Source organism: Gymnodraco acuticeps, unplaced genomic scaffold, assembly GCF_902827175.1.
Source record: "Gymnodraco acuticeps unplaced genomic scaffold, fGymAcu1.1, whole genome shotgun sequence".
Lineage (NCBI taxonomy): Eukaryota > Metazoa > Chordata > Actinopteri > Perciformes > Bathydraconidae > Gymnodraco > Gymnodraco acuticeps.
Window position 1 is genome coordinate 947,971 of NW_022990368.1, and position 12,125 is coordinate 960,095.

At 40.3% G+C, this 12,125-nt stretch overlaps 1 protein-coding gene across 3 annotated transcripts in view; it reads right to left on the reverse strand.

Moving 5' to 3' along the window:
* Positions 1 to 6,072: 6,072 nt before the first annotated feature.
* The window catches only part of itsn2b (intersectin 2b), a 42,534-nt gene continuing 36,481 nt past the window's right edge, over positions 6,073 to 12,125 (reverse strand). For all 3 annotated transcript variants that reach the window (XM_034224268.1, XM_034224266.1, XM_034224267.1), the window contains 10 exons: positions 11,937 to 12,035; positions 11,689 to 11,772; positions 11,484 to 11,567; positions 11,300 to 11,362; positions 10,708 to 10,857; positions 10,369 to 10,487; positions 10,168 to 10,250; positions 9,998 to 10,081; positions 9,046 to 9,219; positions 6,073 to 8,610 (listed from right to left, as the gene is read on the reverse strand). In XM_034224268.1, coding sequence (XP_034080159.1) covers positions 8,462 to 8,610; positions 9,046 to 9,219; positions 9,998 to 10,081; positions 10,168 to 10,250; positions 10,369 to 10,487; positions 10,708 to 10,857; positions 11,300 to 11,362; positions 11,484 to 11,567; positions 11,689 to 11,772; positions 11,937 to 12,035 — 1,089 coding nt within the window. In that variant the 3' untranslated portion in view covers positions 6,073 to 8,461. The remainder of the gene's footprint in view (positions 8,611 to 9,045; positions 9,220 to 9,997; positions 10,082 to 10,167; positions 10,251 to 10,368; positions 10,488 to 10,707; positions 10,858 to 11,299; positions 11,363 to 11,483; positions 11,568 to 11,688; positions 11,773 to 11,936; positions 12,036 to 12,125) is intronic.

Sequence of the window (12,125 nt, forward strand, 5' to 3'; positions counted from 1 at the left end):
AAGACCTGCCCACGGACAAGGGCACTTTTTAAATTTTTTACCAGATGTGGGACATCGGGCATGAAATAGAGCTGCCCGTCTGGTTTTGCTGGATGTGGCACCGATGTTTTATTTGGGTCCACCCCAAAGGATTTCCACATGGCTCGGTTAGGGCTACCCATGTCGGTGGTGACATCAAGCACATGTAGCCCTATGGATGCTGCCCTCTGTATTATATCAATAATGATTGGCCTGTACTCTATTAGAAAGCTGCAGCTAATTCAGAACGCTGCTGCTCGAGTCCTCACTAACACTAAGAAAGTGGATCACATCACTCCTGTTCTGAAGTCTTTACACTGGCTTCCTGTGTGTCAAAGAATAGATTTCAAAAGACTGCTGCTGGTTTATAAAGCACTGAATGGTTTAGGCCCAAAATACATTTCTGACCTCCTGCTAAATTATGAACCATCCAGATCTCTCAGGTCTTCAGGGACTGGTCAGCTTTCTGTCCCCAGAGTCAGAACAAAACATGGAGAAGCAGCGTTCAGTTATTATGCTCCAAATCTCTGGAACAAACTCCCAGAAACCTGCAGGTCCGCTGCAACTCTGACTACTTTTAAATCCAGGCTGAAGACTTTTCTTTTTGTCGCTGCTTTTAATTGAACTATTCATATCTTAGACTGCACTGTAACTTTTATCCATGTATTTTTTCTTTTAATGTTTATTTTATTAGCTTTTCTTTTTAATGACTGATTTTAAATGCCATTTTCTTAATCTCTTTCATTTTTTGTAAAGCACTTTGAATTGCCTTGTGTTGAAAAGTGCTATATAAATAAACTTGCCTTGCCTTGCCTTACTCTGCTCCATTGGTAGAATTGCCAGTGTAATGATATGCCACTACTTGCTTCAACCGTGTTGTGTTTCCAGCCAACATAAACACACAAGCATGTGTTGCCACCCCTGTGTGACCTGGTAAAGTCACATCACCGTACAGTTTGCCTGTAATCATGTCTAACTCCACACTTGGTGTGATTGCCATTTCATCCAAGGTGTTGACCTTGGACACACTCCCTTTCAAGGTCTGTCAATCTATCTGCCTTCAATTTTAGGAAATCAAAGACCTCTGTCAACACACCAGGCTCAAACTTAACACATTGCATCCTTCTTTGCAGTGTCCTTATTCCTGGAAGGGGAATCTTCAAGTCCTGCAGAGTTTTGTAACCCGTTGGTCCGCTCGCAAAGCGAATTTTTAAAGCCTTCTTAATTGTCTCATTGCTCCATTTCATCCCCTTTGTGGTGAGTCTGCCTAATGCCTTAAGTTGGTCTTTTGAAAACGTTTTCTTATATTTCTTGTCCCTAATTTTCATTGTTTTCTTGAGAGCTGCATTTTCCTTCCTGATTTTTCTTAGTGCAGCCTTTGCTTTTTTGGTGATTCCTTCTTGGCTCTTTAATTTTCTCTTTAATTGTTGTAATAGATCTGTTTGACTGGCTGCTGGTTCCCTCGTATGCTGACTGGCTGCTGGTTCCCTCGTATGCTGACTGGCTGCTGGTTCCCTCGTATGCTGACTGGCTGCTGGTTCCCTCGTATGCTGACTGGCTGCTGGCTGAGTGGGTGGTGTCCGCCCTCCCTGTCTCTCCTCACTAGCCATGTCCTCTCTTTCTTCACCCTCACTTTCCTTTCTCTCAGTCTCCTCATCCCTTCTTCCCTCAATCTTTGAAACTAATGTAAGTAGAAGACATGGCACTGTAAATGTTCGAACATTTTAAATATTATACCACTTAAAAATAACTAATATTACTTTTGTTACTAAGAGTTCATACTTATTATACCTGTGTCACCTTTCACACTATAGCTGTGATCATGAGCTATGGGCTTTGTAGATACAGGTCCCGGGGTAAATCGTGGTGCAGGGGCCCTTCTCTTTTTGACCACAGGGTGATGCACGAAGATGGTGGGTATAGCCTCTGCTCTCAGCCTAGTCTTGCCCTTTTTTGTCTTGACAAACTGGTCTGCATCAAAATGTGCCTGCGGAGTGACTTGAGGTTACTTCACACACAGAACAACTGTGTCTGAATCTTGTCTGCCCACATACATATTCCATAGTGGTTGAATACACAGTATTAGGAAACACTTTATACTTACTGGACATGTTATACTCATTACATACTGTATATAAAATATGACCAAGAATGTGAGACAACTTTATAGAAATTCATATCACATCTGTTACTGATGCCATTTGTCATACTTTGTTAAACTCACAAATAATAAAGTTCCATAACTTCAGTTGTTGGGAACAAAGACCACACCTTATCTCCCCCCAAGGCAATTTCCCATCCAATAGGTGTGCTATATAGGTGTGTATAACCCTTTCTCCTGTCTGTTACTCCCTCTTTCAGCACAAGAACCAGAGGGGGATTCAATGGAGCCTGAATACCTGCACTGAGACCCTCACCCTGCACCCTGAGTCTCAACTCTGTGTTTTTCAAGCCTTTCCCTGTTTTTTTGTATTAAACAAAACATTAAGCTTTCCCAATGGTGTGGTTTTCGTTTTGTGAAAAAGTGCAAATGCAGTGTTTGTATATAATTACCTCACATATTTTTTTGCTGTTGGTCGTGAAATTGCTCCTGCTGACTTGAGCCAGCCATTTTTTCCTCCGCTCTGTGTCAGTGGGGAAGCCGTACATTCGTACTCCTTTCTCGGAGCGATTTGAGCATCCCCAGGCAGCACAGCAAACCATGGTGGCGACTAGGAGGCAGCACAGTAAACCAGGACAACACGGAGGAAAAGGCACCGACAAACTGCATGATATGCTATTCAATGTTTATTGAATTCCATGTATTTGCAATGGATGTTCCTAAAACAACACATTTAACATCATCATCATGCTGCTGCTGCTAGTCATTTGATAGTCACCTGTCGGTCTCCTGTCCTTTCTGAAAGCCATAAAGATGACATTAGTCATTTAGATAACTTGTGTCCTCAATTACCATGGGATTACTGAAACTACCATGAATTTAAGAAAATGGTAGACATTAATCTAATCTGAATTTTAAAGCATTACTTTAGATCCCCTCCCTCTAAATATATCAATAAACATTAGAAAGTGATGCTCCTGACTACCATACAAGTTTAAGAAGATAATATTGGTTTTAAAGAATTCAAAGCTATAAATAAACAGCAACAGGCTCTTTAACCAAGGCACTGTTAGCCTAACATGTAAACTAGTTGTTCACACTAATCCTAATATTATCACTTAATATTAGCAAATTCTATTTTATTTTTTAAAACATATTGATGTAAATACATACACATATCGATTTGTTGTATAAATATTGCAAATCAAAACCTTTATTCACTAATAATTACCAAACATCGTAGTTCTATCTCCTGATATCAATGCATTCACATTGCCCGCCATGAACTTCCGGGGAACGATCCTCTTCTACATGAACCACGTGACGATAACCGTTTTTGGACTTCCGTTGTCGTAACTCTTCTATTATATGGCTCTGGGTCTATCCACTCGCCGCACTTTGTAGAGCGCTGTGTCAGTGCTTCACTATCAAATCCATTCCACTTGCTTATTGAGAGAATGCCCAAATCAATGAAACTCCATAGCATGTTTTCACTGCTACTTTGTACCAAGGCAGATTCTCCCATAGCGCGCGCATGTTCAAGGAGTGTTGTCATAGTTGGACAGCTCAGATCTGTTGTATGAAGCGATGCCGGTAGCGGAGGTAAGGCACACACGCCAAATGTTCAGGAAATGGTTAATACAGCGAAAATCAAAGCTGACGATCTCTTGGTTTGATATGTTTTCTCCCCCAGACAACATGGACATAAGAACAAAAAAATTCAAAGAAGAGGAAAGTAAGTCATCAGCTGGTAGCAGTTAATCAGAGTGATGGCGGCGGCGGCGGCGGCGGCAAAAGCGTCTCACTTCTTGAGAGGAGTTTCGTCTTTATGTCATGATAGAGAGATACAAATACTGAATAGTTTAGATGAGAAAAGGCATCGAAATGCCAGGTTACTAGTATTTATCATGTAAACAGGGAACATGAATAACCCGATCTCTCTGTGCTCATGTAAACACCATGATGTCCATAGAGACGCAGTCAGTGTGTTTTACTGGAGCCTCAGTTCGATAAGAGATTATTTTCGGAGTTCTTTAATTTAGGTACTCTCTCTCAAAATGGTAATGTGCATCATGTTTTAATTATACTTCATATCATTCAGAAGCTTTTTGTGTGTGTTTATGTTTTACTGAGTGCTTATAGGCAATTTCCATCCCAGTATTCAGTTAACTATTTATTTTCTGTGCACATTACATAGACTAGCACTAGCTAATATTCTACCTACTGCTTGAGACTTTGTGTCTTCAAAATGTCCAATGTCACACACTGGGACTTACTTTAGAGTCAGTTGTATTTACATTCAGTATGACTTGTTATGATTCAATGTGAAAGAGTATACTGCTCAATAAATAATGATCACTTCACCACCTCTCTTGGCATCTAGGCGCTTGAGAGTGAGTCAGAGGCAGAACACAGGGACAGTGGAGAGAGGTTCATTGCTGAGGTGAGTGATGAAAGGGAAATGACAGTTTAGAGTAAATTGTGATGTGGACTCTCATCCCAGAATGTTAAGGAAATCAGTGGGGATATTGAACAGGAAGCATTTCAGTCAAGGGGCATCATATGACCAATATAGACAGAAGAGCAACATTTATTTGAACATTTAAGTCAATGATACCATTCCTAGGTGAACTTAACATCTGTATGGAGTCAGATCAGTCTCAATATTAAGAAATGCTCACAGAAGGATTCACAAATGCGATTTATATATAAATGACTCTCCACAACAATATCTCTCAATGCACTCACAAATATTTATTGTTGTATATAAATGTACAAAAAAATGGGCATTTAAACTGTTTTTTATTAATTCAAAGACGGCTCTGAATTAATAATCAAATATGTTTCCTTTCTTTACTACTGGATGAAATTACAAAATGTACCCATCATTTTCCTCATGCTAGTATAGCCACATCAAACCACCTGTTAAAATGCACCAGAATACAGGAAATCTATATATTTTTGCGTGGGGGGATCCCCAAATTCCCCCCCCCCCCCCCCCCCCCCGTTAAAAATGTCCCCCCCCCCCCCCCCAGGATGCTTCCTACGCCCATGGGCTGAGTTATATACAAATGGTTATTATGAGGGTGATGTATTCCCTAAAGGGGTTCATCTACATGTGACACATTGGCTTTTTAATCAAGCATTACAAATATTAGTTACTGTTAGTTAACGCCGTCTATGTCACTAACGTAGCACCGTGCTAGGAGAGTTCAGCAGCACTGTGTTGCTGTCGGCCCTCAGAGCCTCTCAGTGAGGTTACATAACGACTGAAGCTCCGTGGACCAGGAGCCAGTCGAGGGTGAAGAAGGACTTAATGAGATATATTCGTGCACACTGACAGTCCACACTGAACTTCAGTTACTCTGTGGCTGGACACCAACAGAAACCAGTCAAATATAATAAAATCCTCTTAATATGTTGATATTCCTTGAAATTCAGTTCATATAAAAACACGTTTTCACTATATTTAACTAAAGAATAACTATATTATCAAATACTTTATACAAATATAAAATGTATGTTCTTGACCTTTTTTTTTTGGGGGGGGGGGGGGGGTTGCCTTTCCAGTGTGTTCTATAGGTTTTTGTGCATGTAAATGTTTTTGAACATTAAAACATGTAAAACAGTAGTCACAAAAAACAAATATGAACGAGAAATTGAGCATGATAGGGCATGATGTATGCACCAAACATGTCATTTATCCTCATTAGATCCATTTCTTTTTAAAAGAATACTCTGTATTTACGTTAGAACAAAAAGTATGGATAAAATGACAGCAAAGGTCTTTTTTTATGTAATGGTGTCCAAGCCCAGTTCATTAATGTGCAGCTTTATAAATACTCGTTGTGTCTAAAGCTGAAGTTGGGGGTCACTCACCTCTTCAGTACTGCTGCAGGAAGATGTTGGCTGAAAGTTACAAAGGTTAAATGCCACAGCCAATAATTTGACAGTTTGTTTACTTTTAATGTCTTTAATTTGACTTGAGAAACCCTGATTCAGAGAGCGCCACATGTAGGGCGAAGTGAGTACAGACAGCAGGTTACAGACAATCTGGGTTAAAGAAGCCTTAAAACTCAGTTAGCACAGCAGCAGTCAATTCAGAAGGCTGCGGAAAATAAAAAGCAAAAATAAAAGACAAACTTTTACACCTCTACACAGACCTGTCCAGTCTATTTGCACATCTTCAAATAGCATTAACTTTAATAAAGGACTTAAAAACAGAGTATTGTGGATCGAATAATAGATTACAAACCAGCAGGCCTAACAAAACGACGAGTGACCTAGCCTACTTTACAGAAAAACTCATCGCAGAGAATCATCTAAGATGTTATATTGCCTTTCAAAACAGTATCAACATGAACACATCTTTAATATTTGACATCACACAAAACAAACTCAGTGGAGAACAACTGATTATCCAAGATGACACCGCGAGCAAAGCCGCTCCAATAGTCACACACGCATAAATTAAGAAATAAATACAACACTTCTCTTGTTAATATCCAGAGCACCAGCAGGAGTTCAGAGTTAGAAAAGGGACTGGATGCAAAGGACAAAGGAATAAAAACAGGGCAGAAGACACCAACAAATCCACCAACAACATAAATAAAAAGCTTTTACAAACGACATCCTTGTAACCTTTTCAAGGGGGATGTTTTGAGAAAAGTATTGCTGTCAAGGAGGCGGTTGCTAAAGAACGACACCTACAAGTCTGTGTGGTAGGGTGAAAATGTTAAGAACTAAAATAAAATGAGTAAATAATGTTTGTTATTGCTGACAATCTGTTTTACCTCAAAAAAAAAAACATCCACAAAAACTTCATTTTGTCACCTCAATCTTTTAGCAATCACACTACTTGGCCTTAGCTGATTTTGCACATGAAAGAAAAAGTTAATTCATTTGACCACAAACAAGACCCACATTATCCCAAATAATAGTTTTTAGAAACAGACTTTAAAAGACTAAAAAAGATGACTTGCATTAAAGCCAGACATTATGAGTTAACTTGTAAAAAGTTGCAGCATCAAGAGCCCTCAGCTGAAAATGTGTGTATATTGCTATACTTCAACTTAATGTTAACACTCCAAAGACACAAAGACAAACACAACATTGTTACAGTGACACATGTGAATCCCAGAACAACGTATCCTGAGATCTTCTATCTGCAGCATAAACTTCAGATCAGAGCTACCCAGCTGCTGTCCCTAATCCACGGTAGTAATTGAGAGGTTTTTACAGATCAAAGAGCAGAGTCTCTTGAAATCTGTAGTCATGACCTAATCTCAGAAAAAAAGATTCAACATGAACATTTCTTGTAAATTAAAAGAAAACATTCCAACTTATTAAATGGCCGTGGTTGACCAGACTTGGCAAAGTGTGTGACACTTAAAACCCAATGTCTGTCTTGGTTTGGGTCTTTTTTCAATGGGGTTGAATGAGCTTCTTATCCATGGTCAGTGTATTATCTACACTAGAGTGAAAAAGCAGACAGGAGTAACAACACTGAAATAAAGCAATGAACTGGGGCAGCAGCTTAACATCATTTAGACATCAGTTTATGCTATTTTTAATTTAAACCACTTTACCTTGCCACAAGAAAGCCCTGTCTGACAGGGAACTCAAGCAGTTATATTTGCCTTGGTGACTAAAACACATTTTGTTCATCTGCCCACAGCATAATAATACTTTGCTTCAGTCCCGTGACTCATGCACGCTTCTCCAAACTGTCCATCTACAGTAGGTTATACACTGATATAGAGAGCACCACATACAACTCAACTTCTAAACATCGTAACTATCCCTTTAAGAGTCTAGATAATAGTAAAGTTTTGCTGATTTATTCATATTTTTTTAACAGCCTCCCTATGAAAGCTAAACATTCAACCAGATTCAGCTTCATGTCACTCTGTGTGCCTGCAGTGTTTAGGAAGCCACGCTGGAGTTGTTCTTTCCCTCAGAGTGTACAGAACATACTGCTCAGGCCTAAACTGCTGCACCAGTCCTGCTACCCTTCTGAGATCATGAGACAGGAAGAAAAGATCCGTCTCTTACTGGTCTTATATGATGTCACTCTGACCCTGATCGCCTACTGGCAGATCCAGATGACATCAGAAGAGGTATTATTAGTGCTGGTTATTATTAAAATATTAAGGCGTGATGCGCGATCGGGAGAGTGTTGTTTGATATGTGGGGGCAACCGTCTGAGTTTGTTTTGGTGACAGAAAGCAGCCGTTCTCTTTTGGTTACACTGCAGGATTAAAATATCTTAATGTTGTCGTCTCTGTAGAAGACTCCATTATTATTTCAGTTCATCCTATATATATATCTATATATAAAAGTCTATTTGTGGCCATAGAGCTGCAGGTCGAGGCGGACCCACACTTCCCCCGTAGGAACCTCGTGCAGCAGGAGACGACGCGTCACCGGACCCTTGTTTTCCAACTCTTTCTTTATGGTGGCTACAGGAACCTCTGTCCGGCCCAGAAAGTCTGATATGAAGAGAAGAAGTACAAAAGCAACATTTTATTTCAATTGGCTTTTAAAAGAGCTCAGAGAATGTGAAAGTTGGGTATGTGTGGGGCTCCAGTGACACAAAGGTTTGAATTGGGGGCTAGAAGTCAAAATTATGTCAGCGTCTTCAGCAAAGTCAGCCATTTCACTTAATTTTGGGGCTTTACAGATAAATCAGCAGGCTTGGGATAGGGGGAAAACATGGAAAGGTGTTACATATAAAAAAGAACAGCATTTGCTTACACTTACAGAAAGGTATGCCGGTAGGTAATTCAAGCTACATGGGTACTGCAGCTGCTCCAAGTTAAAATCAAGCAACAACAATGGGCACATTTTTGGCTGATGATGGTATTTCCACAGCTGGAAGGAATGAGGGGAGAAATCAAATGGGCAGTAATGAGCAGGTGACTGACCGTCAGGTGAGAACTGGTCCCTTTCAAAGATGGTGATGCACAGGACGTCCTGGTACAAGTCTTTGATGTGGAACTGACAGTTGAAGTTCCACTTGGGGTTCAGGGTGTCGTTGAGCGTCCTGGACGTGAAGATCTGAGCTCCCATGGTCACTTCACAGTAAGGGTTGCTTTTACCTGGAGAGGGAACATGAAGACAGGGGAGCAGACAGATTAAGATAGAGGAACAACATACAGACAGGAACGAGGGGAAGAAGAGGAACAGGAAATAAGAAATAAAGAAAGTATGAAGAGCATTTAACCACTGGGCCCCATTTCGTCTGTGTTAATGCAGTACGGCATTCATTTTGAAAAAGGTGTGAGGTTTTTTTTTCTCAAAGTTTTGAAAGTTCAACCATAGCTCCTATAATAAAACTATAATAATCTCTCTAGCCAAAATAATAAGAGCCTAAAGCACAACAAGTTCCCATTAAAACTTTGATTTGACAGCCATTTCAGAAAACATCTATTATAGCTCATTCCATCTAGAGCCGTGGCTTCTCCCAGTTTCCACCAGATTTATCCATTTTCTAACACTAATAGATTTGGACACACGTTTTTCTGACTGGCATTATTTTAAAAACTGCCATTTACAGGGTTACAATTCAAATATTTAACTATTTCAGTTTTAAAACAGACATTCCCTCTAAGGAAATAATAGTAATGTTTTTAAGTGAGGCACAAGCACTAAGCACACAGAGGGACTCAGAAGTGAAAGGATGAAAAAAGGGATGACAGAGCACCGTAATTAAATGTGGCTTATCATCTTGGCTTCATTAGACATCTATGCAGCAGTGCGTGCAGCACTCAGCAGGGATTACATCTGGATTCTACCAAAACGTTTTAGGTTCAAGGTGTGTTTCTCAGTCCACTGAGGTGGAAGGACCACCTTCGAACATGACTGCTTCCTGCTCACCGTTAGGTTTGGCTGGCTTCAGTTCAGTGGCCTCCAAGATGGTAACGAGGAGCCTTCCTATTCCACTGGCCTTCACAGATCGTGCTGCAAACACACACACACACGGTGGATTCATAAAGAGATCATCACATTGGTTACATCAGTCCGGCTGGGTGAGTGCAGAGACAAACCTTGATAGGCCTTTTCCCTTTTTTTCTTTTCTGTCTCAAAAAATTCTTCAGATGCAGCCTTGATCTTCTGAACCCAAGCCGTCCTGAAAACACACAGAGTTATTGTACAGTCCACCAAAAACATCGTGTGTGTGTGTGTGTGTGTGTGTGTGTGTGTGTGTGTGTGTGTGTGTGTGTGTGTGTGTGTGTGTGTGAAGCTACCGTTCATTGATATTGTCCGTCCTGAGTATATAGACTTTGTCGATGTGTGAGATGTGGAAGGTGGGCTCGTCGCTGGAGGGGTCCGGCAGCTTCACCAGAACTTCATTTAGCAGCACAGGCTGCAGGAGATCAAACGTTATACACAGTCAAACATTCAACTTTAACATTAAAAGTAACTTGCGACAAAGAAAATGCACATATTCTAAGATTCTTTAAAAGAAAATACATGCTCCCTCAAAGACGATATTAAAAGATAGCATGTTTGTCTGTGTGTGTGTGTGTTTGCGCGTGCATGTGTGTGTGTGTGTGTGTGTGTGTGTGTGTGTGTTTGTGTCTTACCGGCTTGTACATCTTGAGCTGTACGTTGTTCTTGTTGCTGAATAGTTTATCCGGCCCAGACGATGTGAACTGCTTAGCCGCGTGAGTCAAAAGCAGAAAGTCGTTAAAGAGGAAAGCCCAGAGTTCCTTGTTGCTCTTCACCTTGTTCATCTGAAAGGAAACAAGATATATATATATAAAGAATATATTATTTATAAATGACTATAACAATGAGAATCTGCAAGGCTCAGAAAAGCTACTTCTGTCAAGGCTCAGTGATGAATGTTGTACTTTAGTCAGCTTTACATGACATGACAAAAAGCAAATGTTGTTTAACAATATTATTCTTGTTCTGAGTCGTCCCGGCCTGAGATGCTTCTGTTGCGTTTCTGCTCGGATGAAATTGGATGAAGAGTTTTACTCTCGTATCATGCGACCACAACAGCCCGGGCTGTTGTGGTCGCATGATACGAGAGTAAAACTCTTCATGTCTGACCCACTAATGTTTCACATTTCATTTCGATGTACTCCCCTGTCTCTCTGGTCCTTTTAACATTTAAAATATTCATTTGGTGAAATAGAAAATATCCAGAACCGTTTCAGTTTTACTCACCTTGCCGCTGTGGAGCAGTTTCCTGGGGCCCAAACAGTTAGTGAGCGAGTTAAAGACGAGGTTCTGCAGAAAGAAAAAAACGTCATTAGGATCAAATATTCTCTGAGATTATGCATTCATAAATGTATGATAAATTATACAATTATTTAATGCTAAATTGCAAGTTCATTGATAATCTTAATACCTCTGCAGCACCGTCACACTGTACGTGGTTCTGAATCCATTCCAGTCTGTCCGAGTTTTCCTTTTCTCTCACGCCCTCATTTACCTGATCAACACAATAATAAAAAAAAAACATCATTCAAATCCTTCCCACGCAGGATTCAGTAAAAAGCTAAAACTACTAAATATGATTAGTAACACGTAAGGTCAGAAATGAGAGAGTGAACCTGTTGACAGAGCTCCTCCGCCCTCTCCAGAGCCTCTTTGAGAGGACCTCGGTCAGAGTGGCACTCTGTGGTGCTCTCCAGGATCTAAACACACACACACACACACAAATAGATACACACACACAAGTTAATTACACCCAGAAAAGGTAACACGTTTTTTTTTTGTTCTAATTACACACAGTAAGGTCAGTATTTGATCTACTTAATGAGACGTTCCCACAGACACGCTCATGAACATGATGGCCTACGTTTTTGATGTGCAGTGGGTAGCGTGTGATCCTCTGCATGGGTTTCAGCAGGAAGCTGGACAGCGGCATGCCTTTACACCTGTAGTCTGTGGCAATTTTCTAATGGGAATAAAAAACAATGGTTTTAAACTTGTTCAAAATGTAGATGTGAACCTTCATGTATATAGCTGCAGAATATCTGTACTTTGA